The sequence below is a fragment of the Aspergillus candidus genome, assembly GCF_002847045.1.
Source record: "Aspergillus candidus strain CBS 102.13 unplaced genomic scaffold BDW47scaffold_15, whole genome shotgun sequence".
NCBI lineage: Eukaryota > Fungi > Ascomycota > Eurotiomycetes > Eurotiales > Aspergillaceae > Aspergillus > Aspergillus candidus.
The window spans coordinates 400,998-425,267 of NW_020194020.1; the positions used below are offsets into that span (position 1 = coordinate 400,998).

The following is a 24,270-nucleotide window of genomic DNA, read 5'->3' on the forward strand; positions in this document are numbered from 1 at the left end:
TGTTTACATCTTAATTTCTCTCCATCAGTTGGTTTGGTACCGTATCCCGTAGGAGCTCAAGAGTCCAATTTAGTTCATTTAACCAGATGGACCCATAACTGCCAAACCTGGAACTCAGTTCGCATCGACTGATTTATTATTATTATTTCCATTATTATTATTGTTCTCACCAACCGTCTCGACCGCCCCTCCCTCCCCCATACCCATCTTATCCTCTGCTCAATGAGAATTGAATATTCACGACCTTCCGAGCCCACAGGTGGATTGGACGGACTGGCTGGACTCGGCTTCTACTTCTTAGCTTGGTCCAATTTCTACCCTTCCTTCCCCATCCATACCTATCCCACCTTCCATGGTCCCAGTCCTCTTACTACTGGCGCTCTCATTTGCTGTCTTGCGCTGCTAGATCAGCTGTCACCGTCGATGATCACCTCTTATGCATCTCAAAGTGTGTTTCATCTATCTCGTCCGTCTTCCTCCTCCTTTCCCCTCTGAACTACTTCCTTTCTCTCTTCCCACTCTCTCTCTCTCTTCCTCTTTCCTTTTCTCTTCTCTCTTATCCCCCCCCCCTCCCATCTTCCCACCATCGGTCATCGGCTTTTCATTTACCTGATTCGATTTCCTTTCCACCTCAGTCGTTGGTTAGCATTCTAGACCTAGGTTCAACTGACCTTCGAGATTCATAGCCATCCTTTCTATTTTTCTTGTTGTTGGGATATCTTGAGCCTTGACTTCTTGGATATATCAACTCTTTCAAACACTCTATCTTCCATATTCGCCTTCTGCTAGACTCGATTGTGGTGACGTGGGACTACACGAAACACCTACCATCCAATCCATTCATTGACTTTCCACAAACCACCCATCTCCCCGGTTGAGATCGAGTCACTGAGTTCCTGACAAATCATCTCTTCTCGAACATTAAAAAAAAGGAAGAAAGAAAGAAAGAAGGTTTAAAAAAGAAGGAGAAAAAAAAAACGAGTGCCTGGAACCTCAAATCATCTTGGTTCATTCTCCCATACTCAGGTCTTCTCCATTCTTCGGCTTCCTTTTTGAGTTGATCTCGCCAAAAGGACTGGCCGAACATTTGGACCAACTCGGACGGCCCCTCCCTCGCTTTTGATCAAAGGAAAGACAAAAAAGAAGGATCTCTCCTTGCGAATCGCGCATATGATTGCGTTACAAAACCAGCCTATCCTACCCCCCGCCAAAGTGGATATCTCACTACTACTAAAACCTCAAGATGAGGAGGAGACGGCACCGGTGACCTCTGCGTCCACCCTTCCACCGAATCCACTGCCGCCGGCGCCCATGGCCCCTGCGATGTCAGTACCCGCCCCGAACCCGGTCCCGACGGTGGCACCTTTCCCCATCAAGGCGTCGAGCTCGGTGCCAGCCAAGCGCCTCCACCCTGGCCACGCCGCGGAATCGCCCGCCAAAAAGCAGTCTAAATGGTCACCAGAAGAAGATGCCTTGATTATCGAGCTACGGGGAAGTGGCATGAAGTGGGAAGATATCAGCAAGCGACTTCCCGGACGAAGTGCGATCAGCTGCCGCCTCCACTATCAGAATTATTTAGAGCGCAGGAGCGAATGGGATGAAGACAAAAAGAATAAACTTGCGAGGCTATATGAGAGGTATGTTTTTTTTCCCTTTTTTCTTTTTTTTTTTTTTTTTCTTTCTCTTCTTCCCTACGCTCGGTGAGCGTGTACCAAAATAGAGCCTGGCTTGAAAGAACCCTTGCTCGATATTGGCAACGACACTACAGAAAAGGGTTTGTGCAGATAGAAGGCTAACGTCGGACAACCGCAGATTCAAAGCCGAAATGTGGTCCAAGGTAGCCGAGGAAATGGCGATTCCTTGGAGAGCGGCAGAGGCCATGCATTGGCAATTGGGAGAACAGGAGATGGCCCGCCGAGCCGGTGTTGTTCCTTTCTCGCTGTCGAGCACAGCCATCGACCCGCCAGCCCCGAGAACCCGCAGAGCGAGCACGTCTCTATCCAGGCCGAGAAAACCATCCGTCTCACGCGTCATCCAAGCCCCACAACTCCCATCCGTCGAAGAGCTCACAGCTGGTGTTCCCGCATATGCGCCTACGCCGCCGCCATTTGCATTTCCACGAGATCCCTACCGAGTAGGACGACCGCTAGATTTGGCCAGCAGTCACGGTCACCTGGGCCCTGCGCTTGGCCCGCCCCCTCGGACCCTTCCTTAGGGTCAAATCTTACGACATCTATGTGTTTATTTTGCGTGTTACGAATTGCATAGCGCTGGTTGGAGGCAACCCTTGTGGTGATTTTGTTTTTCATAGATTATTCTTGTGAATATGTGCGCGCTTCCCTTTTTTCATTTTTATCTTTATTTTTTGTTTTCCTTTGTTTGTTTGTTATTACTGGGCCCTCCTGCAATGGGAGGGCTCGGATGTGAACTCCGAGGTGACGATTTCTTTGTCTCTTTCGTCTTTTACGGAATCCAATATGATGTGAGGTGCCGATACTCCGAGACTGGATCTCGGAGCACATATTACAGTTCTCCGTTACAATGCTCTTTAGTCATTTCGTGTTGCAACTGCCCACCAGTTGTCTCTCTCATAGCCGGACTCCACGACACGCCCGCCGGCGGCGTGGATATCCTGTTCCAACTCTTTCTCGCTATACAGATGGTAGTACCGGTGGAATACCTTGGGCTCGACAGTTGGAGCGCCTCCGGGCGCCGGCTTCCCCTTCATGACCCAGGGCACCATAATGTCCTGTGCGTCGCCCTTGTCCCAGCCTCGGCGGCTAGAACTTTGCTCCAGGGCCCAGACATAGACCAGCGCTCGACCCCCGGATCCGTTTTCGTCCACGGGTTTCAGAGTGCGAAGGATCTCGCGAATCGCTAGAACCCTTCGGTCCGGGGTGGACAAATGGTGCACAACCGCAATTGAGATGGCGAAGTCAAAGTAGGACTCTGGGTGCGGTAGATTAAGGATGTCAGCCACGATGGTGGAATGTGGCTGATGCTGTACGGCAATTTGGGCAAGTTTGTCGGAACTGGCATTATCGGTCAATCTAGGATGTACATAGCACATACAAAACATATCACGTTTTCCCCCTGACGATGGGGCATATCAAGCTAGGCAAACAACGTACATAGGAATGATGGCGCGTACAGTGGCACCACGTAATCCCACGGCGGATGATACCTAAGAAAATGCAAGGAAGGACTCACCGATCAGAGGCAATTATAAACACATCGCGATTCACTGGCAAATACTTTCCATTCCCGCATCCCACGTCCAGCCCGACAGAGCCTGGAGTCAGGCCGCGGAGGAATCGTTCCACCATCGGCCATGGCTAGCCCGATAGCGCTGTATTAGCAACATGCAACTTGTAGCCACAGTAGAGCAAGAGGGGATGAAGGGGGGTAAAGATAGGTAGGTAGGTAGGTAGGTACCTTATGACGGGTGGAGGAGAAATGGCCTGCGATTTGCTGGTACACTTCGTGGACATTCTTTTCTTCTACTTCGTCTGGGTGTTGGCTGGGGGTTGAGGGATCGGGTGTAGGTATGTCTGATGACGACATTGTGGGATATATGGGTGTAAGTAGGTAGGTAGTATTAGGTTTGGGGATGGGTTTGCTAGGTATGACCTATTGCTTCCACCAGGAAAGACGATAGCCAAGAAGAAAGACAGGACAAGACAAGGAAGAGAAAGACCAGTACGGGAAGTGGAGTGGGGGAGAAAAAAAAAAAAATCGAAGATACGGCTAACGAGAATGATGAAAGGCGAAAGGCGAGTGTAGATAGATCGATGAGGATGTAGTCAATTCGGAGGATTTATTTGGGTTTGTAGGAACTATCCACGACGGGCATGTTGTAGGTCGATCGAGGTGTCTTCCTTTTAGGTCTTTTCTATGTCTTTTCCTTGGCTGGTCAGTCAGTAGTGGAAGGATGGATCGTCCATTTGGATTTGATGTCAGGTGACTTCTGAGAAATTCGTCGATTTGATATACCTGTCGAGGGCTTACTTGTATCAATTTCTATTATATATTGATTGATTGAACTAGTAGTTGTCATTCTTTGTATATCTATTATGATTGATAGATGATGATGAAATCTTGTCGCTGTCTACATAGCGAAATCAAGCTATGTGTATACTGTCATTAGTCATGAGTGTCTGACAGATGCCATGCAAATAATGACCATAAATTGTGCACATCAAATATCTGACTAACATGCCACGTGCGTGGATAACTTAATTCCATGCAAGTCGGCGATATTCTCGCCTGATATGGAGTATCAACCTGTCTGTTTGTCGACTATCGCCTCAGTAGCCACTTCTCCACGACCCACTCACTGCTTCACTACCCCTAATACAGGTACGAATGTTCATACAGGGTCTTCTTCCATAGCTAGCACTCCCTACATACTCTCTTCCACATACACTACCGCAGAAGAACTAAGATTGTCGTTAGATTGTTATATACAACGTGAGTCATTGCTATATAGTTAGCTGCCAAATCTACCTGGCACAGCCTTGTCGGCTGTAGGCGAGAAAGGGGTTGAGCCTCGTTTAAAATGCTCTTGGAATCAAAACAACACCCTTGAGACCAGAGCATTCTCACATGTTCTATCCATCCTCACTGCCCCTCACTCCCCCACTATACGTCCAATGTCCAACATCATCAAGGCCTAAGACCTGACCTTGTGTTTAAAAGACAGCCCAGAAGCGGCCACATCATCTCTTAAAGAGTTTCAACCAGCCAACCTCCTGGACCGCCAACTCTGAACCAACATGGCGTTCCAACCCACCCCGACGGACATCTCCGTCATGATCACAACACCAGCCGCCAACACGACTGATCGCCCGCAGTTCATCACCGAGCGCCGTGTCACCCCGACATGGACAGTCACGCAGCTCAAAGGCAAATTGGAGACCATGACAGGGATTCCACCCGGATGCCAACGACTGCGGCTCAAGACGCCGGGACATCCGGATCAATGGCTTGACCAGGACGACTCCAGTGTTGGTAACTACGGCTTGACAAAGGGGTCTGAGATTGAAGTACGCCCCCTTCCCGTTCTCTTTCCATAACTGCAGTCGCGAAGTCGCGACGTGACCATATCATGGGTGATAGCTAATTGATCGTCTAGGTCCATGACTCCCGTCCTCAGGGCGCACGCCCGAATTTCACTGACCTCTCCTCTGTGGAGAAGTATACTCTCCCGGAGTCGACCTACGAGACTCTTCCCAACTCTGTCCTCGCGTGGAAAAAGAACCAGAAGCTCGGCCGCTTTGACCCTAATGCTTCGTCCCCGGAGGAGTTGATGCAAGCGCAGGCACAGAAAGATGCTGAGGATGTCCAACAAAGAAGTGAGATTTCCCACCTTTACTTCACCTTCACCATCAATCCGAGAGATAGAAGGAAACAAATAAAAAGAGAAAAACTAACCTACTAGACATCACCACCTCTCAACGCGCAATCATCCTCCCCTCCTCCCCGCCACACATCCGCCGCGGCACCATCCAATTTGTGGGCCCCGCCCCCACGATCCCATTCCCCGGCGTAGAAGCCGACGCGCAGTTGCAGTCCAGCGCGCGCCCAATCTGGGTCGGGATCGAGCTGGACGAGCCGACAGGGAAGAACGATGGGAGTGTAGGCGGCGAGCGCTACTTCACGTGCCCGCCTAAGACGGGCGTTTTTGTCAAGCCGGAGAAAGTTCAGGTTGGCGATTTTCCGCCTTTGAGCCTTGATGATGAGTTGGATGAGTTGGAGGAGATTTAGGGGGATGTGGTTGGGATAGCCTAGATGATTATTGAGTGGGGAAGACTGGTAAGAGCGACGACGTAAAGACTCATATTAAATATTAGACCTGTCTTATCATGTGCTCCGAAGTATTACTTAGAAGGACAATCTCAAGCAAGCGCCTGGTTGTAAAGCATGGAGAAAAATATACCTTCTTGAAGTTGGGGGAAGAAAAATATACCAGCAGCTTAATTAGATAGTCACAGTACCATATAACTCAATCGCTAAAGTCAAAACATAAACTCCAAAACATATTGTGTATCAGAAGAAGACACTGTCCGCCCACAGGTCCCAAATGGAGCAAAACATGGGCTGAATAGCAGAGAAAGAAAGGATACTTGAGAAAAGAGGATGGAGTCGAGCGGAAGACTAGACTGCATGAAGTTCTTGAGGGTGTCGGGTCTTCCCCATCATGACTTTGACGCCTTGGAACCAGCCTTGGTACCAGCCTTGGTGCCGGCCTTGGCTCCGCCAGCCTTGCCCTTCTGTTTCTTAGGCCGGCCCTTCCCACCTTTCGCTGGACGTTCGGTTGGCGTCGCAGCCTCATCCTCGATGTTGCCGAATTTCGATGCAGATTCGGGATCGGGCTCGGCGCCTTCGCTTTCGCTTTCCGTCGGAACACAACTCTGGGTGAAGAAGAGTCGAGTATCTTTCGCGTGTGTATTGGCGAAACTATAATAATTCCCTGCATTGGCGCGAACGAAGTATGTCAGTAAGTGGCCGACTGGCCGCGCGTATGGAAATCTGCGGGACATCTGACTTACCCCTAGGGACTTGGAATACACATCCTTTGCCTGCACTAAATTGCACCCCGGAAATGTCGATTTGGACCCTGCCACTCACGACGTAGAATACCATGTGCATCTTCTTGGAATTTTTCGGCTTCTTTATCCCCCCGGGAGGCAGCTCGACTATGCCCGAACCCAAAAATGATGAGCTGAGAAGTTTGGCGAAGCGGAACTTGGAGCCTTTGACATCTCTCGTCTCAATGCCAACAGGAGCATACGCGATGTCTGTGAACACGAATAGGTCAGCGGATAGCAATTTCGGGATAGGAAAGCATTGCCCATACCGAGTACCTCGTCATCTTCTGTGGCCGTTTGAGTTTCCGGATCCCACTTCCTGATAAAGCCATGGAGAACTCCAGCATCTTTCTCCCAATCGTCCGCATACTCGGCATCGTCGTCAGAGTCAGCCTGATTTCGTTTCTTTTTCGACTTGGATTTTTTGGAGCCCCGTTTCTCTGCCCCGGTTTCTGGCTCTTCTGTGCGAATGACCTCTTTAATCGTAGAGAGCGGGTATCTCTGGCCCTCAGAAGCATCCCCGTCCCCATAAACACACCGCTCATTGCGCCAATAAGCGAGCGGTCTGACAGATACACGGCCTGACCGCGTGTGCGTAGCGCCGCTTTCGCTAGGTGCCTCCCGCTTGAGGATATGGAGGCTCCGACCCTTTAGAGGCCCTGTACGGCTGACATAGTTCTCGACGACCTTATCCAACTCCGGATTGCCCGAGGCCTCCGGCTCTCGGCTTCTCTTCGAGGACGGCTTGGCCATCTTTGATGCGCGTTGCCCCTCTACATCGGCATCTCCCGTACTTTGCGATTTGGGGGGTCGCCCAGGTCGCTTGCGTTTCGTCGATTGTTCTGCTTCGGGCTTGTTCTGCTGCGCTGTGTCCTGTGCTTTATTCTTCTTGTTTTGTGGGTTCCGTCTTGTTTTGATGGTGGTATCCGGGGCTTGTTCTTCGTTGCGGTTAGGGGCCTCAGGCGACAGCGGCTCTTCATCCTCGCGATTTCGATCCGGGTCTTCCATGTGATCGCTTAACATTGTCTCATCACCGCCGTCGATGCTATTTGAGAAGTCTTCTTGTACATGATCGATTACACCTGCGTTCTCGTCTCCGTTCAATGGGCTGTTCGCGTCGCTGTCCGAAAAATAAACTGCGGCCGCCAGTTCCTTAGCGTTCGCCTTATTCCGCTTGTTATTGACTTGGTTGAGAGATGGCGCGTTGACAGAGCGATTGGTCAGGGGCGAAACATCGGGCCGGGAGTCTCCCCTCACATTCCCATGGCCTTTACCATCCGAGGGGCTGGAAGACGGTATATCGCGCTGTGGACTCTGGGACGATCGCAAGCCGGGGGTCCTCCGCGGGGAGCCGCTCAAGCCGGTCTTGACGGGCGAACGTGCAACGGGCGGGGGGAAGAAAGGGCTGCGTCTGCTGTTCAGGCCATTTAGATAATCTGCAGGAGCAGGGCCATTCCCTGACAGTCACAAAGCGAAATGTCAGCACCGGGGTTTCTTTGTTGTGTGTGCGCGCGTGTACCTTCGTCGATAGACATTCCATCCGAGCCGTCGGAAACATCATGCCTGCTGTCGAAATCGTTCTCTCCTATGGGCGATTTCTCAGGAGATGACCACATTCCTTCAATTTCTTCCATTCCGTATTCATCGCGCTTCCCTTCCTTCAGGGTAAGCCCCGTGCGCCTGTAGCCGTCCACGACTTGCATTAGCTCCCTCCCCAGGGCGGATATGACAGCATTTGCAGGCCATGTGGAGATGCTCACCTTCCAGCTTTACCCACGTTCGAGAAGTCATATTCGCGAGGTTTTAAGGACCCTCGAGGAGCCATCGTTGCGAATGTTTGATCGGACGTTTAGAAGTAAATGAGTGGTGGTTCTCGCGGGCGGACTCGTCGAGACCAGATCGGCGGAACACCGCTTTTGGGTTGCGGTAGAACGGTCGGAATTAGTTGTACTTATTAGCCGATACTTTTGCGAAAAATTCGGGCTAGAGGTGTAGAACCCAGTTGAGAAACGAGGTGAGTTTGGTTGGAGACTGTGGAGGGGAACCGGCGGGATTCTGTAATGGCGGCGAGCGAACAACGCGCACAAGGGCCACTAGTCCGGAATGGTCCGCAACGCGTCCCAGAAGCCAGTGATGGCTGGTTTGAATGCTTCTATTTCAACTTCACCCACGAGCAAGAATTCTGCACCATTTTTCTTTAATTTCGAACAAGTACATGCTTATTGATTTATCCTTATAGTGTTCAAGTATCCTTACTACCATCGGCCTGCTCCCACCTGTGTTGAATTCGCGCCCCATCCAATTATGGAAAACTCCAATCAACCAGATGCTTCCACTCGCCCTCACGAGTCGTCCTCCATCTTCATTCCTCCTAGCATAGACTGCAATCGGTTATTCTCCGGCGATTCCTTCTCCTATTACTCGGAATATCCTAGCGCCACCGCACCCCAGGATGAGCCCTCGACCACTGCTCCGGTACCTGATCAGACATCGACAAGCCCATCCACGTCATCGGAAGAGGACTACCTTGTCCTAGGTGTCGATGAAGCCGGCCGCGGCCCTGTCTTGGGTCCCATGGTGTACAGCGCCTTCTATCTACCCCATAAACTCCACCATTCACTCCTAGCTCGGGACTACAGCTTCGACGACAGCAAAGTTCTCACACCAGCTGTACGGGCCAATTTGATGCAACTTATTTGTACGCCGGTAAACCCGTTGTTCGAATCGTGTGGATTTGCGACAAAACTTCTGTCTGCTCGTGATATCTCGGCCGGAATGATGCGTCCTGCGCCGGGAGTTTACAATTTGAATGCGCAGGCTATGGACGCAACGGTTGAGATCATTCGCGGTATTGTCGAGGTCAGGAAGATCAACGTCCGTGAGGTGTATATTGACACCATCGGCAACCCCGCGGTCTATCAGCAAAAGTTGGAACGGATATTCCCCACGCTGAAAATCACTGTCGCAAAGAAGGCGGATTCCCTATACCCCTGTGTCAGTGCTGCAAGTGTTGCTGCAAAGGTCACTAGGGATGTGGCGCTCGATCTCTGTCACGCAGAAGTGTTGAAAGCCCAGCAACGTGAGGTAGACTTGGAACTTCCTCCATCGGTCAGCTGGGGCAGCGGTTATCCTTCCGACTCGAAATGCGTCAATTGGATGCGGAAAAACATGGAGCCTGTTTTTGGATGGGGTAACGAATGCCGGTTTAGCTGGGGAACTTCCAAAGAAATGCTTGAGTCGAAGAGTGGAACAAACGTTGATTGGCCTATGGAAGATGACGAGAACACACAATTGACGGATTTCTTGTTGACGTCCAACGGCTCCCTAAGGGGTTCGGATCAAGAGCTGCGAGACTGGTTTGGATCTAGGACGGCCGAGGTCCTTTGAGGATTAAAATATAAAGCGCTTTGTATATGATACAAGATACATGACAAATGAGATACCCCATATTAAATATTTGAGACATGAAGCAGATCTACCATGGGATAGACCATCGTTAAAGGGAAACAAAGACAGGAGTAGAAAGGGACCGAGGCCTCATCGGGTATCATCAATATTTACCCTTGGGTGCAGAAATGCGTGTTTTTCAACACTCACTCAACCTCAAGGAGCAATGGTTTGTAAAGAACACGGTTAGTGGGGTGTCATCTTAGAGTAGATGATGAAGCGCCAAACAGTGGAGTCCGAGAAAAAAGACCTTTACAGGGTCGCGGTTGGGAAGTAGAAGTTATCCCACAGGTACTCGTAGTCTTCCACGACACTTCCCACCAAGTCAAGTAGAGGTTTGCCCTTCATTTTCTGAACTAACCCGTTCAACCAAGGTCTGGTTCATGTTAGCTCTATCTTCTTGAGTAGCGGCGTAAGTCTTACCTGGTTATGTTGTCGTAGAATGCACCGCGCATACACCACCAACCCATCGCCCACCCTCTTTTCCTTAGCTCTTCCCGCTCGAGGCCCGTAAGCCCTCTGAGGCCGCCAGCGACCCTCTCTCGGAAATCAGACTTCGCGAGCTGTCGACAACCATACTCCATACCAAAGCCGATCAGCCAGGGCCGCCAGCTCTGCTTGTTTTTATACCATCTTTGCATTGCAAGGGCATAAACCACCGGTCGAAGAATGTACATAATCTCCGCCAGTTGGCCTTGGCCAGTGACACGATGCAAGAGAGACTTGGGCGATTTGATGTCGTCAGCGGTAAGAACCTTCGATATGAGATAGTTCGATATATCGTTCACATCGGGAAGCGAAGGAAGCGACAGACCCGTTCGGGGCATATTCCAGTTCAAGTCCGATGGCCGTTCGCTGACAGGGGTGTCCATCCCGTTCCAGTCACTGTCATCTTCCTCTTGTGTTGACCTAGGGTCAAGTTCGCGCTCCGGAAGCGGTGGGCTAACAAGGGGTCTGGAGTTCGTAAGGCGAAGCAACAACAGACGGCACATCGCTTTAATGACTTCAATCAAAACAACGACCCGCCAACGGACTTTCTCACCGCGGCGTCGCGCGGTCATTTCCCAGAGTATCTCCGTATATTGGACCATTTGAAGTGCAAGGGCTACCTTGCGATATAAGGATGAATGCGAGGTCCAGTATTTCGTGTACCGCGAATGAGGTGTTGGCGTCGGCCGAGCAGAGGGTGGGAGACCGGAAGCGACTCGGGAAACAAGAGAATCATGATAAAGCGTTAATAACTGTACACCAGAGTGTACTACGGAATCATGTCAGTGGATAGCAACATAGGTAGATAGTCGTCTGGATGCATACCACATTCTGATGGTATCTCGGAATCCCGGTAGCGTCCTAATAGATCGCAATCATCAGTATTCATTATTCAGAGCACAGTCCAGTTCACTCCTGTTCTTACCTGGGATGATATATGTTAGAGATCTCAGTGCAGACTCTACTTGGCCCACTGAACTAGCGTTCTTGGTGACAAAGTCCTCGTACAACGGAAGCCATTTCGACGGACGTAAAATCACACCAGGGACTGAGCTCTTGGTATCGCTTGTAGAATCCATCATGAACAAAAATATGGATACCAAAGTACGGTCAAATCATTCCCCTTACAGAGGCACCAGACTTGATGAGGACGATGGGACGGAGTGTCACTTGTGAGCAGCAAGGGGAGTGTAGAGACCGGACTCCGTAAGGCACGTGTCCCGCGCCTGCCAAGATACATATGCCGAGGTTAGCGGCTTATCAAACCACTCTCAAACGTACCAGTAGTTGTGGGGTAAACCAAAGGTTCTAAATACTACGATGCTTGTATAGCCAAGTTTATTGACCAAAAAAACCGCTTGAGATAGTAGTCCTATAAAGGCATAATCATGGCACTTCTAACTCCATCAGGATTCAAGCTCTGCTAATTCGCGTGGAGTGCGCACATAGGCTCACTCGTCCGCAAACTTCCATAGCCCCCCCGGTCGCATTGCCTCTCTATATCGTTCCTTGACCTTTTCTCTTTCAACTCGTCTCGCTTCTTCACGATCAAAATCTAGCTCCTGTGTGCTGGGCATATCCGTGCGCCAGAATCCAGGCGGTGAGGCTGGACGTTGATGCTGGTTCCTATGTTTCCCGAATCGATTGGCAATAAGCTTTGCTTTCGCTTCATACAGAAGGGCCTGGCAATCTTCAGGTTTCATGCTATCTAGCAGATGTGCGTCTTTTCCCATGTGCTCCTCAAGAACACTCTTGTCATCATCTTCTAGTGAAAGAGAGGTTGCTGAACTGGCTGAAATCCCGCCCAGGCGCGCCATGGCAAGAAATTTTTCACCACAGCAAGATGGACGAGTACACCCATCGGCACATTTGCGTTCTTCTTTCTTGCGAAGGACTGAGTCAAATGCAAAGTCCAATCCTTGGTTACATTCCGGATTAATCCTGAAATGACTGAGATGAAGCTTATGTAGCGGCCGAGCTCGAAGGGGTTCATCCTCTGGGTGGATATCTGTGTTTTCCATGCTGGGACTTGACTGCCTGGGCTGGGATTTGGTGCTTTGTGGTATCGTTGGAGCAAGGGGAGTCTGTAATGACATCGTCTTTTCGGCCCGCTTATCAGGCATACCTGCTCTATCCCTCGGTAATGGGTCCTCCCGGGCTTCAGGACGGTACTGTGCTTTTTGTAAAGTATCCGCAGGATTACCATGGTTTTCATTTTGTCCAAGCGGATGTCTTGGACGTAATGGGCTCTCAAGGAGATTTTGTAGCCGCCGACGGGCCTGTTGCTCGTTTGTGCTCGAAGATCCTGGAGATTGAACTCCAGGCATCAAGGACTTGGGTTCATTGCCTATTGGGAGGTCCTGTATTCCTTCATCTCCATCTTCTGCTATGGAGTTTACGGCATATCGAGCCATATTCTCCGAGCTTTTGGTTAAACGGTTGCCAGGCTGCCACTGGCTAGTCTCACGGACACCTCGTAGGTTCTTACCATAAAGCTGAAACGCAGGAAGGTGATCTCGGCCGTTTGTAGGATTTTCAAATTGCGGATACGGAGATTTGGTTGAGGGAGGTTCCGTGGGGACAGACCAACTTTCAGAGCGACCTTGGTGGTTCCCTCTGTCCTTTGTAGGGGTTTCAACCGTGCATCGGATCTCGTCTAAATCTTGTGTTTCATCAGGGACCCCAAGGGACGATGAATTATGGGACAGTCTAGGACGGGTACGTTCACAATTGGGTGTAACAGACTGTTTCGTTTCATTTCTATCCGGGTGCTTAGGTTCGGGAGTCTCTATCGAGGGCCCAAGCATCGTAGCTTTCCGTTTCAACGATTGCAAACCATGCGCAACAAAAGGCTCCGGGGTCGGATCCCTCGAGACGCCTTCTTCTTTCACAAAGTGATGATCAACTGGTTTCGATTCTCCAATGTTCGACGAATCCGACTGTCTATCCACCAGGCGACCATTGTTCCCAAGGATATCTTTGGTACGGCGTTCGAATGTGACGGGGTCCCCTTCGAGGACAAGCGTGAAAGATTTCCTGCTAAAGCATTTTTGCAAGTGCAATAACATTCTCTTATGTCGCTTGACTTGTTTCCTGAGCTCCCCAGAGACCTGAACAAGAGTTTGCACTTCAGCATATAATGCAACGTAATTATCAGCTAGAGAGTCTGGTGAATTGAGGCGTGAGCTTAGGCCTTCCTCGCCATTGCTGTCGCGCAGCCGCAGAACATGTTGGGGTGCATATGCCTTTTCCAGCTGGTCAGATTTTTCGGGCATGTTGTCGTCCTCCAGACCAACATCATTATGACCCAGCTCCTTCCTCAGAAAGGCAACCTCATCTCTCAAACTGTCGGCCTCTGACGAGGCTTTATCCCGTTCTTCTTTCGCAGCCTCCGCTAAACATTCGACTTCCTTGATTCGAGCATCACGGCCAGCAAGCTGGGCATTCAAGTCTCGGTAGGCATTATCGAACGTATGCTCAAACGTTTGGGCGACCGAATGATGAAGCTGTCGAAGGACTTCCATCGACGATAAGCCCCGATAGTGTGAAAACGTGCTGGAACTAGAACAATCAACAGAGAGATCAGGACTCTCTCGCCTGCTTGTTAACTCCGTGCCTGGCGGTCACTCGAAGCGTTGATTCTGGCTTAGTCAAGTATTTATGTATTCCGGAGTCTCGATGCAGGTTGGTAATAATACCTTACAGATAACTTACCACATATCTTACCGTGCGCTAGAGTACTACCCCTACTCAGAGAGGATGTATCGCCGGTATATTATACAATAGAACATATTAATATACGGTACTGTATCGATCATGGCCAGCACTAGCCTTATCAATGTCCCTCGGTCTTCTGATAAGCACTCTGTGATGTCTTGGTGATCAACCTTCCAAACTACATACTACCTAACTATAAAGACCATCTCTCTCCATTGGAATCGCTTGCCATCTTCAATGCTCACCACGGAATCCTACGTCTTAGCAAGATGCCGAAGAGATCTAACGATGGAGACATATTGAGCTCACAGAGAAAACGGGCTCGTGTGGCTCGCACCGATGATATTACCGACCGCCTCTCCGTTTTGACTAACGAAGTCCTACTCCATATACTCTCCTTCTTACCCGTTACCTCATTACTTATATGTCAAAGGTATGGCAAAATACATCACGATAGACACATAAAGCCCCTTCCCTTCTATGGTTCAACTTGAGGCGATCGCTCACTCGACCCATTCTATCCTCTTAGACTGTCACGGAGATTCCGTGCCTTAGCCGGGGACTCGGAGCTCTGGAAACGAAAATATTATTCACGATGGGTACGACCTCGAGCGCGCCGACTAGTTAAAGCTAGACGTGTGACTTTCCCGCAAGGCAATGCCGAGTATTCGCCTCGAGTGTCTACGTGGCTTGATCATAGTCATTTAGTCGATGAAGGACGAACTCCAAATTGGAAAAGACAATACCGCCTCAGGCATAACTGGTCGAGAGGGCTGTGTCGTGTGACAGAGGTCGAAGTTCCTCAGCCTCAGCGTCCACCTTTGCTTGTCAATTTCTATGGCGGGTTTGTTCTAACTGCAGATTTGGAGCATGGGCTGAGAGTGTGGCTTGCCGTGACCCCCAAGATATGTACTGCGAACGTCCAATTCACAGACAGTGCACAACAATGCTCTACCGTCCCAACGGCGTTGACAACCAACCGTGGTCCGCGGCCAAATTCAATCGAAGTTGTAGTTGGATTCGAGAATGGCCAGTTCAACGTCTACGACATGGACCCAGACACTTTGCGACTAAGTCTACGCTTCTCTCACCCTGAATTTGCTAACGGGGCGATAACCGCGATGGCGTCGTCGTTTCCCTATCTTTTAATGGTTTCTCAACACAAGCATCTATCGTTGTTTAAATTGCCCACCGAGATCTGTGGGGCACGCCCAACAGAATCAATGGAGAAGGCGCGTCTGCTTGCATCTCTCAAGGCTGATAGCATCCTTGCGTCGATGTCATTGTCCCTTCGCATGGCCGGGGCCGAGACCATCATATCATCTATCGTGTACAGCTTTTTCCACATAGGCTGTGGTTGGTCTCTCGGTATACAAGAGTTACATTTCAACAAGAGCGGTCAACAAATTCGTTCACGGCTCACCACCACGGTGGACTCCCAGTTTAGCATCCGACCCCTAAGCTATTTTCAAGGAGAAAATCGGTCGTCCGGTGACCACGAGCGTTCGAGTCCTCTTTCTCACTCATTTTCTCCGGGGCCAGCAATATTACACCACGAACCGCCGACTTCGGTGTCCTATTCCCACCCATATCTTTTAACATCCCACCCCGACAATACCCTAACGGTGTACCTTGTCGTTTCCACGGCAGCAGATTTATCCGTGAGAAGCGGCCAAAGACTTTGGGGTCACACATCATCAGTCTCGGCAGTGCATGTCAGTGATCGCGGTAAAGCGGTCTCCGTCAGCTCTCGCGGTGACGAAATCCGAATATGGGACCTTGAGTCCATGATGTCGTCGGCCGGGCCCCAAAGGCAGCTAGAAGAAAACAGTATCCAGATCAATCCCGAAAATAAGACACAACCCGACAAAAATCGTGCCGGTCTGCTTTCTGGGACTCGTCTGCGCGAGACCCAGGAAGCTCGCTTGAATATAACTAACCAATTAGTTGTGCGTGGATGCATTGGGTTTGATGAGGAGCGTGTGCTTTTGCTGCGAGAGGGGGAACTGGGAGCGCAAATGCTCGAATGTTACGACTTTACATGAACCATATATTCGGCCAATAAAGTACCAGGTGTACCGTCACTTCTGGCTTAGCAGAAGTTGATGGCTTGAAAGCGTTTGCTACTATATGTACTCTAAACCACGAGGAAAGCACCACCATGGCGTCGCATCGATATAGGCAAATCATAATCTCGTCTTCCCAAGTTCTCGTACTTGGAAATCACGATGTATGCCGAGTTTCCCCCGGTGGCCAACGAAGAACTTGGCGGGGACTACTCTTGGCTTTCTTGTTCCCCTTGTTCTCAGCCATCTCGGAGCACACTCCAGGTTGACCGACGGAGAAGCACTATATCCTCATACTCCAAACTCGACCTCAATACCACCTGCAATAGCAGCATATTCTACTCCGAGTCCTCTCGCTGCGGCCGTGGTGATGTCCGAGCTTTTTCTTTTTTAGATCCGCCACTACCGGCACAGAAATCGAATGAGTAGAATTTGTAGTTATCTTCCGTTCCTTCAATCCTTTCTCCTTTTTCTTTGTTTCTGTAAATTTGTTCTTCTTTCCATTCCACGGAAAAACTGAGAAAAAAAAAAAAAAAACAGAAAATTGTCTGGATTCCTGGTGGAAGAAATCGACGGAGACTGAGCCAAGGTCGGAAGAGAAGAGAGCGCAGCGAGCGTGTTCCCCGCACCGTACCCGCACCAACCCTTCCGTCTACAATCTTGTATTAAATTTGTTTCGTTCCTGCTAATCGTAAATTTCTGATTACCTGGATTTTTCTGCCAACAGCCCTTTCTTCCTCCCTCACTTACTTCTCTCTCTCTTGTTCATCTTTCTATTTCTTCTCTCCCTTCCACTCCATTCCCTACCGATATTTCCAGATCGTCAAAATGAGCTTCCAGACCGGAAACCGCGGCTGCTTTAACTGTGAGTTTTCTGAATCTTCCCAGCCAGCCGAATCGCTGTGATTTTTTTCTCGGGCGTTTTGGCGATGCCCTTTCAACGTTGTTCTACCAAAAAAAAAAAAAAACCCACAATTCCCTGTCTGGCTACGAGACCGTTTCGTTTATCTTTGTGTTATCTATTTGTGTTTGATGTTTATCCTCTTCTTGGATTAAATCCCTGTTCTGTTTGTCCTGGATTCAATCTCGGTGCATATTGCGGTTATTCAGCCACTGTGCGCGAATGCCTGGGGACACAGATTTGTGCCTTGAGTTTTCAGTCCAGACTCTCTACTACTGGAGAACCGACAACAAATGAATACACCTTGCATGGAAGAAATGCTAACAATGCTCTCACTCCAGGCGGCGATGCTACGCATCAGGTAATTATTTCCCCGGCACCAATTGTCAACCACGTCGATCATATACTCCACGTGTTGGGGATTTTTGTATTATTGCGACGAGAACATCTTCTTACTCTCTTTGACTAGGCCCGCGACTGTCCCAAGAAGGGCACTCCTACCTGGTTAGTGTGTTTCCTCGTTTAATTTTTTTGGTTACTAATATTGGTTCCCATAGCTACAACTGCGGTGGTATGTTTTAGATCTTGTGCTAAAATTCGTATCTCTGCTGTGATTCATCCTTACTGATCTATCATTGGGATATAGGCCAGGGCCATGTCAGTAAGTCTAACTTCGCGCGCCCTTGTTTTCCCTCTTTCCCTCTCCCCTCCTTAATCATTATCAGTCGGAGTGGACCGATAACTAACTTGATTTCTTCCAATAGGCCGGGAATGCACGGTAGCTCCCAAGGAGAAGTCTTGCTACCGCTGCGGTGCTACGGGCCACATCTCTCGTGAATGCCCTCAAAGCGGCGCTCCCGCGGGCGAGGGCTTCGGCGGCCCTGCTGCTGGTGGCCAGGAATGCTACAAGTGCGGTCGTGTTGGCCATATTGCCCGTAACTGCTCCCAAGGCGGCGCCTATGGTGGTGGTGGTTTCGGTGGTGGCTTCGGTGGCCGTCAACAGACTTGCTACTCTTGTGGTGGCTTTGGCCACATGGCTCGCGACTGCACTCAGGGCCAGAAGTGCTACAACTGTGAGTCCAACTTACCTCCCACCTTCATTTCAAATTTCTATCCCTCAGTACTTACGATATAACTTTAGGTGGCGAGATCGGCCATGTGTCCCGGGATTGTCCCACTGAAGCCAAGGGCGAGCGCGTTTGCTACAACTGCAAGCAGCCCGGGCATGTCCAGGCTGCCTGTCCCAACTAAGTCGACATCGGTTTTGGATCATTTGTCTACTCTTGTCACATTATCGTGCGCGGGACCAGGGCTTGAAGATGCTCTTCTCCTTTGAGACACTGCTCTTCTTAGCAATTTGAATGTTCATATCCCCAATTCTTCAGTGGCCAAAACCACAACTTGGCTTACTCCTCTGTGACTTTCCCGCCCCCTTCGGTTCAGGGATATCCCCCAAAGATATCTACTTACCATGGAACCTATTCATGGCTTCTTCTGGTTCCGAAAGTGAGCAGCAAAGTTGACGTCGAAGTTAACAAGCTGTCTGGATTGTGGGTGGACAAATGTGATGAAATTTTTGTGTATTGCGGGGTTTAATGGGAGTTGACTAAAAAAAACTATTCAGGAAAGGAGAAGAGGGGGAAAACATACCATCGATGGTGATTGACGGGTCGGCGACGAAAAAGCATGATTCTTAACTTACTGGAAATTCTGATTGACCTTCTACTACTTAATTCGTTTATTCTTGTCCCGTCGGGCACCCATTCCACCCAGAGTATAATAACAAGTAGGTGCCCAAATTTGGGTAGGGTTGTTGTACGTACAGGTCATTATTTCGGTTATTCATGCATCTTGATTGATGTTACGGCCACTGCTCCATAGTATATCCCCCCCCCCCCCCCCCCCAGTCGAGAGTAGACATCGCGTCCAAGCATTGTGCGCTTCATGATATCACGTACAGATCTCAATGATCACTTTATAGTCTTGCTCACACCATTTCTTGGTCCTCATTTACTCTATGTTAGCTACCCAACCAGAAAGGTTAAAAATTCATTAAAGATGCAGGACTCCATTCCATTGGGATTACGAGAATATCCACAAAGTATTCAACCTCCATGACCAACCAGCTATACTAACACTAACCTCAAGAGCTGCAACTGCACATCATAGCCCTCTGGTATCTCGGGACATCGCCACAGAGGCGCGTTTCTTCGGCCTGGTTCATACCCCATTCATCGTTGAAGGGGTTAAGAGCCATCTGCATCACACGTCCAAGGATTTCCCTATCTCCCTTCTTCTCCACACGATCAATGATCTCGTCCAGGATCCAACCACGCGGTAGGAACTGTTGGGGTTTTGCTGGGTTAGACATATATATTCTTTCTTAAAGGGCTCCAGACACGCAACTTACATTAGGATTGACTGATTTCATGGCCGCCTGTCGCGCCTCGTCGCTGTTGGGTCCCCAGTCTTCCAAAACCCGGAGTCGCCAGCTCTCGAGCCAGTTGGAAATGCGCTCTCTCGCTGTGTCTTCCGTGTAGCCGATTCCACCGAATCCTTCCGTGTGGAAGAATATCGGGGCTACCTCCTTCCGCTGCGCCTCAGTCTCGAGGTCGGCAAGTGAGAGGCCGGAAAGCCGGCGGAAGAAATGGTTGAAGTCGAGCTCCAAGGCCTCCAAGGTATCCAGCATCTCGGAAAACAGGTTCTGGAAGTCGGACTCTTTTTGGGTTTTCAGTCCCAGTCTTCGGCCCATCAGACGTTTGTATTCGTTCAGGAATACTTGTCGGTACTCGTTTCCGGTTCGGTCGATGATTTCTTCGGCGCGTTTGATGGCGTTGGGCGCGGTCTCCTCTGTTAATCCTTCTTTCACAAACCACTCCTGGTCGACGTCAGGTCCCGCCCCGATCAATTCACCAAGAGACTCTCCGAGCCTGACCAGGTTCCACCAAATCACGGAAGGCTGATTCTTGTATGCGTATCTTAGAAGATGATCGTCGTGGTTCGGCGTGTACTGAGGGTCAAAGTTGTCCATAAAAGCGAAGGGGCCATAGTCAAGCGAAAGCCCGTAGATCGAGGTGTTGTCAGTATTCAAAACGCCGTTCATGAAGCCGTATGCTTGCCAGCCAGCAACGGTCCTCGCGTTGCGCCGGACAATATCGCGATATAATCGCGCAAATCGATTTTCTGCGACGCCTTCGAATTCCTGTACCTGGTCCCATGGAATTCCTGTCGCCGGACTGTCGACAGAAGCGGGGGGCTCATCTTTTCCTAGTGGCACCGCTGATGGCAGGGATTCCCATCCGTGCAAAACGTCTTCGGCAGCGTAGGTTGCTAGCTTTCTGATGAGCTCCCTATCGCCCCGGGCTCGAGGAAGATCGAAACTTCCAACTCGCAACCAGGTCTCCGCGAACCTCGCGACAATGGCCCCGGGCTCTATGCGTTCGCGCAGAACCTTCGACTGAGGAAGCAGAGTAAGTGACAACGCTCTGGTTGTCGGGATACCTAATGCATTGAGGGCTGTGACCGATCTTAGAAAATGTTGAACATCATTATAATGTATAGCTGTTAGCAAAACTCACCTTCTGACACGACATATTCACGAATGCTAGAACGAAGGACCGCCTTCCCATCCGCGAAACGCGAATAGGGCGTCCTCCCAGCACCTTTGATTTGCAGTTCATACCGAACGCCCGTTGCTGGGTTGGTGGTCTCGAAAAGGCTGATTGCGCGCTAGAGTCGAATGTCAACCCAAGCCAGTGCCATGTAATTGAGAGATTAAACTTACTCCGTCCCCAAGTTGGCCTGCCCATGAGCCGCTATGAGCTGTCAACGATCATCGCTCTATACTTCTCTGGATGGTATGAAACATACAATTGCCAACCTTGAGAGTCGTTAACCATCGAATTCACGCTGCCTCGATACATGTTCTGAGCATACCTCCGTAGCACTGTGCCCAGGGGTAAATTCCCCCATCCGTCTCATTCCACCAGATCTGGTTCCCAGAGACCAATGCTTTGAACTGCTCCGTGGATTCTTCCCCCGGCCTTAAACCGATATCCCGCATCGCCCTGGGACTAATTCCTAGGAGCTCCGGCCCCTCGGCGGGTTCGGGGCGGACATATGTATACAGGGCACCCCTGACAGCACGAGGCCCCAGGGTTTGCCTCGGCGCTTGATGAGAGGCCTCGGGGGTCTCGAAAGCCGGGTCTGCGGGTAGCTTAGACGTGAAGACATTGGATTTGGGGATCTCGGCCAACGAAAGCCCTGGGACACCCCTTGTCGTTGAGAAGTGCTGAGCCATTTGCCCCAGTCGAGTCTGGATGGCCCGTGTCTGATACAGTGTATTGCGCAAAGACATATAATAACCGTGCCGGAAGTGAAGACAATGACGTGATTATCTATCGAATAATGAAAGTTTCAGCAAGACAGACGTACGAAGGAAAGGGCCATATAGTATGTATAGTATGGAGATTTTATCAGAGTTCGTTCGTTGAGGCTCCAAATCCTATATATAACAGTGTGTTGGGTCGGATTTCCAAGATGAGCGGCAACAGTAATTAATGAGTAGCCGGTATCATCATCCCCACTAGCCAAACCGGAAGAGTAAACATCGTTGGGTGACATCATAAGTCCATGGCTGACAAATTGCATAACTTTCTGGTAACTTATGTTTATTTCCCTCGGGTAAATTACCAGACCAAATGGTATTTCGTCGCCTGAGTCCGGCCTATTGATAACTACTCGCATTTCCTCGGTTTCTCAGCGCCCGTTGTGCTTAATTGTGGGCATTAAAAGGTTCGAAAAAGTGGTCTCACGCTCCACACGCGACATCACATGGCTCGGGTTTGTTATAGGGCTGTAATGGGCCTGCTTTTCCCACAAAATTCCATGCAGCACAATATATTCTGCAGGCGATCACTGCATATTGCATCAAACAAGATGGCACCGGATTTGAAAGCCCCACTGTTCGAGCTTACCTATCCTTTGATCCAGATTGAATCACAACATCCAGATGGGCTTGTATTGTGCAGAGGACTATGTGTATCATTGGGGGGTGTGGAGCGAGACAACCTGGGACATGTGTTTGTAGAATCTACCGATGGGTATAAGCAACATAGGAGGAGTGAATAGGACTATGTTAACGATGATCAACGATGGGAAAATAAATGCGACACATAAGTGCTACTAGGACTAGGGGCGGATCCGCAATGGGCTAATAGATAGATATTAAACTTCATGGTTATAAATACCTATACTATAACTATACTGGACCAATTGTAACAAACCATATACTTACTAGGCGGCCCTCAAAAATATGACGAAATACCGATGATAATGATAAAGAGGAGCCTAACTTCGAAAGTCAAACACGCTAGACATAAATGGCCCGCTCCTCTTCTACCCCGCAGAATACCAGAGTACTTCCTTCACAACTCTTTCCAATTGAGCACGATTAACAATGGCCGCCAATTCTCTGACAGCTATCCCAAACGTTGCCTTGAACGATGGTACCTCCATTCCAGTTGTGAGTGTTTGGTTTCAATTACCACTATAGACGGAGCCTCTAATGCCAGGGTAATAGGTTGGCTATGGCACAGGCACTGCCTGGTTCAAAACAGGAGACACGGGCATTAACCGTGAGCTAGTCGAGACAATCAAGGATGCAATCAAGCTGGGATACCTGCACTTGGACGGCGCAGAGGTCTACGGCACTGAGTCCGAACTGGGCGTGGCGATCAAAGAGAGTGGTGTGGCGCGCGAGAACCTCTTCGTGACGACCAAGGTGATGACGAACATTGCGGATATCCCGAAAGCGATTGATGAGAGCCTCAAAAAGCTCCAGCTTGACTATGTTGACCTGTAAGTCCATCATATCCACATCATACGCCGGTCCTTTCCACATTCTTATCGAATCTCTGATAGGTACCTGGTACACTCCCCGTTCTTTGCCAAATCGGATCGTGAGCTACAAGAGGCGTGGGAAGCAATGGAGAAGGTCAAGGCTGCAGGAAAAGCTCGCTCGATAGGAGTGTCAAACTTCCTGCAGACACACTTGGATGCCCTATTGAAGACAGCGAAGGTGGTCCCTTCAGTCAATCAGATTGAATACCACCCGTATCTCCAGCACGATACGTTGGTTCCCTTCCATGAGACCAAAGGGATTGCGACGGCCAGCTACGGGCCGTTGACACCCACCACCCGAGCCCGAGGTGGGCCGCTTGACGGACTTCTGTCAGATCTGGCCAAGAAGTATGCCGTCGGCGAGGGCGAGATTCTGTTGAGATGGTCTGTAGACCGTGGCACTATCGTGATCACGACCAGCGGCAAGAAGGCCCGCCTTAGTAGCTATCTGCAGATTCTAAACTTCCAACTCACACCGAAGGAAGTTGAAGAAATCTCCACCCTTGGGGGTCAAAAGCATTTCAGGACCTTTTGGCAAGATAAGTTTGCACCTGACGATCGTTCCTAAGATAGAGGATTACCGTGAGCCTGGAGCATTTCGATACCATCTCCTCTTGGTTTTTTTATCCCCCGCGATTGGGTGGAGAAGGTGTGGGGGTCAACTGCTTGATTCCATGGATTGTTGATAATGGAGAAGGGGTTACTCTACCCCATAGTTAGTGTAATCCTATCGAATGTTTTGTCGTCCCTTGTATTGCGCTCTTATGGGTGACAAATCTTGCGAATGCCCTCCCAACAAACAGAGAACGCAGGATGTCCTTCTCATGAACATTTTCTCTCTGTTGCCTGATTGAAACATGCAGTCACCAAGCGAAGGGACGTTCATACTAGACACGCTAAGTAATAACCATCGGGTTTTAAAGCCGCGTCCTCCTCTCTCACGCACTCAGACGAAAGAGAAGGACCGATAAGGAGCTCCGAGAGGCACAAGACACATGGATCAGGAAGTAGAGAGTAGCTCAATATCAAGAGTCTGTGAGACCGATGCAATGAAAAAGGCAGTTCGCTGTTGCGTATAACTGTATCTCTTATTCTGTATTACTGAGTTGTCGATGCTTTGTATCCGTATCCGTATTTCTTCTGGTATTATTTATTGACT

At 49.8% G+C, this 24,270-nt stretch overlaps 11 protein-coding genes across 11 annotated transcripts; 6 read left to right on the forward strand and 5 right to left on the reverse strand.

Moving 5' to 3' along the window:
* Positions 1–168: 168 nt before the first annotated feature.
* BDW47DRAFT_17368 (uncharacterized protein) lies at positions 169–947 on the forward strand. The gene is made up of 2 exons (XM_024818378.1): positions 169–466; positions 687–947. Exons 1-2 carry the CDS (start codon positions 223–225, stop codon positions 722–724), a joined length of 282 nt encoding a protein of 93 aa, XP_024673222.1. The 5' UTR covers positions 169–222; the 3' UTR covers positions 725–947.
* On the forward strand, positions 834–2,382 carry BDW47DRAFT_17349 (MYB DNA-binding domain protein). The gene is made up of 2 exons (XM_024818377.1): positions 834–1,637; positions 1,813–2,382. The coding sequence occupies exons 1-2, from the start codon at positions 1,171–1,173 to the stop codon at positions 2,213–2,215; spliced, it is 870 nt and encodes a 289-aa protein (XP_024673223.1). The 5' UTR covers positions 834–1,170; the 3' UTR covers positions 2,216–2,382.
* BDW47DRAFT_17345 (tRNA (carboxymethyluridine(34)-5-O)-methyltransferase) lies at positions 2,315–3,871 on the reverse strand. Its single transcript, XM_024818376.1, has 3 exons — positions 3,436–3,871; positions 3,211–3,335; positions 2,315–3,032 (listed from the first exon to the last, which is right to left on the reverse strand). Exons 1-3 carry the CDS (start codon positions 3,562–3,564, stop codon positions 2,549–2,551), a joined length of 738 nt encoding a protein of 245 aa, XP_024673224.1. The 5' UTR covers positions 3,565–3,871; the 3' UTR covers positions 2,315–2,548.
* A 418-nt stretch (positions 3,872–4,289) lies between these two features.
* On the forward strand, positions 4,290–5,847 carry BDW47DRAFT_103858 (tubulin-folding cofactor B). Its single transcript, XM_024812184.1, has 5 exons — positions 4,290–4,359; positions 4,456–4,470; positions 4,699–5,045; positions 5,135–5,354; positions 5,441–5,847. The coding sequence occupies exons 3-5, from the start codon at positions 4,776–4,778 to the stop codon at positions 5,764–5,766; spliced, it is 816 nt and encodes a 271-aa protein (XP_024673225.1). The 5' UTR covers positions 4,290–4,359; positions 4,456–4,470; positions 4,699–4,775; the 3' UTR covers positions 5,767–5,847.
* A 106-nt stretch (positions 5,848–5,953) lies between these two features.
* On the reverse strand, positions 5,954–8,598 carry BDW47DRAFT_103859 (Cupin domain protein). Its single transcript, XM_024812185.1, has 5 exons — positions 8,351–8,598; positions 8,110–8,270; positions 6,860–8,047; positions 6,552–6,800; positions 5,954–6,472 (listed from the first exon to the last, which is right to left on the reverse strand). The coding sequence occupies exons 1-5, from the start codon at positions 8,413–8,415 to the stop codon at positions 6,198–6,200; spliced, it is 1,938 nt and encodes a 645-aa protein (XP_024673226.1). The 5' UTR covers positions 8,416–8,598; the 3' UTR covers positions 5,954–6,197.
* Positions 8,599–8,767: 169 nt separating this feature from the next.
* BDW47DRAFT_103861 (ribonuclease H2 catalytic subunit RNH201) lies at positions 8,768–9,986 on the forward strand. Its single transcript, XM_024812186.1, has one exon. The coding sequence runs from the start codon at positions 8,895–8,897 to the stop codon at positions 9,975–9,977; it is 1,083 nt and encodes a 360-aa protein (XP_024673227.1). The 5' UTR covers positions 8,768–8,894; the 3' UTR covers positions 9,978–9,986.
* A 4-nt stretch (positions 9,987–9,990) lies between these two features.
* Positions 9,991–11,689, reverse strand: BDW47DRAFT_103863 (peroxisomal membrane protein PEX16). The gene is made up of 4 exons (XM_024812187.1): positions 11,452–11,689; positions 11,352–11,387; positions 10,461–11,295; positions 9,991–10,413 (listed from the first exon to the last, which is right to left on the reverse strand). The coding sequence occupies exons 1-4, from the start codon at positions 11,606–11,608 to the stop codon at positions 10,290–10,292; spliced, it is 1,152 nt and encodes a 383-aa protein (XP_024673228.1). The 5' UTR covers positions 11,609–11,689; the 3' UTR covers positions 9,991–10,289.
* A 198-nt stretch (positions 11,690–11,887) lies between these two features.
* Positions 11,888–14,120, reverse strand: BDW47DRAFT_103865 (SAE2 C-terminal domain-containing protein). The gene has a single exon (XM_024812188.1). It carries the CDS (start codon positions 14,048–14,050, stop codon positions 11,978–11,980), a length of 2,073 nt encoding a protein of 690 aa, XP_024673229.1. The 5' UTR covers positions 14,051–14,120; the 3' UTR covers positions 11,888–11,977.
* Positions 14,121–14,448: 328 nt separating this feature from the next.
* BDW47DRAFT_17407 (WD domain protein) lies at positions 14,449–16,345 on the forward strand. The gene is made up of 2 exons (XM_024818379.1): positions 14,449–14,676; positions 14,773–16,345. Exons 1-2 carry the CDS (start codon positions 14,513–14,515, stop codon positions 16,286–16,288), a joined length of 1,680 nt encoding a protein of 559 aa, XP_024673230.1. The 5' UTR covers positions 14,449–14,512; the 3' UTR covers positions 16,289–16,345.
* A 2,917-nt stretch (positions 16,346–19,262) lies between these two features.
* BDW47DRAFT_103872 (YdiU domain protein) lies at positions 19,263–21,736 on the reverse strand. Its single transcript, XM_024812189.1, has 6 exons — positions 21,147–21,736; positions 21,081–21,090; positions 20,995–21,025; positions 20,789–20,939; positions 19,621–20,726; positions 19,263–19,554 (listed from the first exon to the last, which is right to left on the reverse strand). The coding sequence occupies exons 1-6, from the start codon at positions 21,565–21,567 to the stop codon at positions 19,354–19,356; spliced, it is 1,920 nt and encodes a 639-aa protein (XP_024673231.1). The 5' UTR covers positions 21,568–21,736; the 3' UTR covers positions 19,263–19,353.
* Positions 21,737–22,591: 855 nt separating this feature from the next.
* On the forward strand, positions 22,592–24,180 carry BDW47DRAFT_103875 (aldo/keto reductase). Its single transcript, XM_024812190.1, has 3 exons — positions 22,592–22,734; positions 22,792–23,069; positions 23,133–24,180. The coding sequence occupies exons 1-3, from the start codon at positions 22,669–22,671 to the stop codon at positions 23,677–23,679; spliced, it is 891 nt and encodes a 296-aa protein (XP_024673232.1). The 5' UTR covers positions 22,592–22,668; the 3' UTR covers positions 23,680–24,180.
* The last annotated feature ends 90 nt before the right edge of the window (positions 24,181–24,270 follow it).

Bases quoted from the DNA above. Each gene is read 5' to 3' on its own strand.
- BDW47DRAFT_17349 (XM_024818377.1), top strand. From the start codon at position 1,171: ATGATTGCGTTACAAAACCAGCCTATCCTACCCCCCGCCAAAGTGGAT. The intron at 1,638-1,812 runs GTATGTTTTTTT...GGACAACCGCAG, and splicing joins CTTGCGAGGCTATATGAGAG to ATTCAAAGCCGAAATGTGGT.
- BDW47DRAFT_17368 (XM_024818378.1), top strand. From the start codon at position 223: ATGAGAATTGAATATTCACGACCTTCCGAGCCCACAGGTGGATTGGAC. The intron at 467-686 runs GTCCGTCTTCCT...CGAGATTCATAG, and splicing joins AAGTGTGTTTCATCTATCTC to CCATCCTTTCTATTTTTCTT.
- BDW47DRAFT_17407 (XM_024818379.1), top strand. From the start codon at position 14,513: ATGCCGAAGAGATCTAACGATGGAGACATATTGAGCTCACAGAGAAAA. The intron at 14,677-14,772 runs GTATGGCAAAAT...CTATCCTCTTAG, and splicing joins TCATTACTTATATGTCAAAG to ACTGTCACGGAGATTCCGTG.
- BDW47DRAFT_103865 (XM_024812188.1), bottom strand. From the start codon at position 14,050: ATGGAAGTCCTTCGACAGCTTCATCATTCGGTCGCCCAAACGTTTGAG.
- BDW47DRAFT_103875 (XM_024812190.1), top strand. From the start codon at position 22,669: ATGGCCGCCAATTCTCTGACAGCTATCCCAAACGTTGCCTTGAACGAT. The intron at 22,735-22,791 runs GTGAGTGTTTGG...CCAGGGTAATAG, and splicing joins ATGGTACCTCCATTCCAGTT to GTTGGCTATGGCACAGGCAC. The intron at 23,070-23,132 runs GTAAGTCCATCA...AATCTCTGATAG, and splicing joins CAGCTTGACTATGTTGACCT to GTACCTGGTACACTCCCCGT.
- BDW47DRAFT_17345 (XM_024818376.1), bottom strand. From the start codon at position 3,564: ATGTCGTCATCAGACATACCTACACCCGATCCCTCAACCCCCAGCCAA. The intron at 3,336-3,435 runs GTACCTACCTAC...CTATCGGGCTAG, and splicing joins TCTCCTCCACCCGTCATAAG to CCATGGCCGATGGTGGAACG. The intron at 3,033-3,210 runs GTGAGTCCTTCC...CGATAATGCCAG, and splicing joins TTTATAATTGCCTCTGATCG to TTCCGACAAACTTGCCCAAA.
- BDW47DRAFT_103859 (XM_024812185.1), bottom strand. From the start codon at position 8,415: ATGGCTCCTCGAGGGTCCTTAAAACCTCGCGAATATGACTTCTCGAAC. The intron at 8,271-8,350 runs GTGAGCATCTCC...GGACGGCTACAG, and splicing joins AACGTGGGTAAAGCTGGAAG to GCGCACGGGGCTTACCCTGA. The intron at 6,473-6,551 runs GTAAGTCAGATG...GCGCCAATGCAG, and splicing joins TGTATTCCAAGTCCCTAGGG to GGAATTATTATAGTTTCGCC.
- BDW47DRAFT_103861 (XM_024812186.1), top strand. From the start codon at position 8,895: ATGGAAAACTCCAATCAACCAGATGCTTCCACTCGCCCTCACGAGTCG.
- BDW47DRAFT_103863 (XM_024812187.1), bottom strand. From the start codon at position 11,608: ATGATGGATTCTACAAGCGATACCAAGAGCTCAGTCCCTGGTGTGATT. The intron at 11,296-11,351 runs GTATGCATCCAG...ATGATTCCGTAG, and splicing joins CGAGATACCATCAGAATGTG to TACACTCTGGTGTACAGTTA. The intron at 10,414-10,460 runs GTAAGACTTACG...AACATGAACCAG, and splicing joins TTCTACGACAACATAACCAG to ACCTTGGTTGAACGGGTTAG.
- BDW47DRAFT_103858 (XM_024812184.1), top strand. From the start codon at position 4,776: ATGGCGTTCCAACCCACCCCGACGGACATCTCCGTCATGATCACAACA. The intron at 5,046-5,134 runs GTACGCCCCCTT...TTGATCGTCTAG, and splicing joins CAAAGGGGTCTGAGATTGAA to GTCCATGACTCCCGTCCTCA. The intron at 5,355-5,440 runs GTGAGATTTCCC...CTAACCTACTAG, and splicing joins TGAGGATGTCCAACAAAGAA to ACATCACCACCTCTCAACGC.
- BDW47DRAFT_103872 (XM_024812189.1), bottom strand. From the start codon at position 21,567: ATGTCTTTGCGCAATACACTGTATCAGACACGGGCCATCCAGACTCGA. The intron at 20,727-20,788 runs GTGAGTTTTGCT...GATCGGTCACAG, and splicing joins TGAATATGTCGTGTCAGAAG to CCCTCAATGCATTAGGTATC. The intron at 19,555-19,620 runs GTAAGTTGCGTG...AAACCCCAACAG, and splicing joins TGAAATCAGTCAATCCTAAT to TTCCTACCGCGTGGTTGGAT.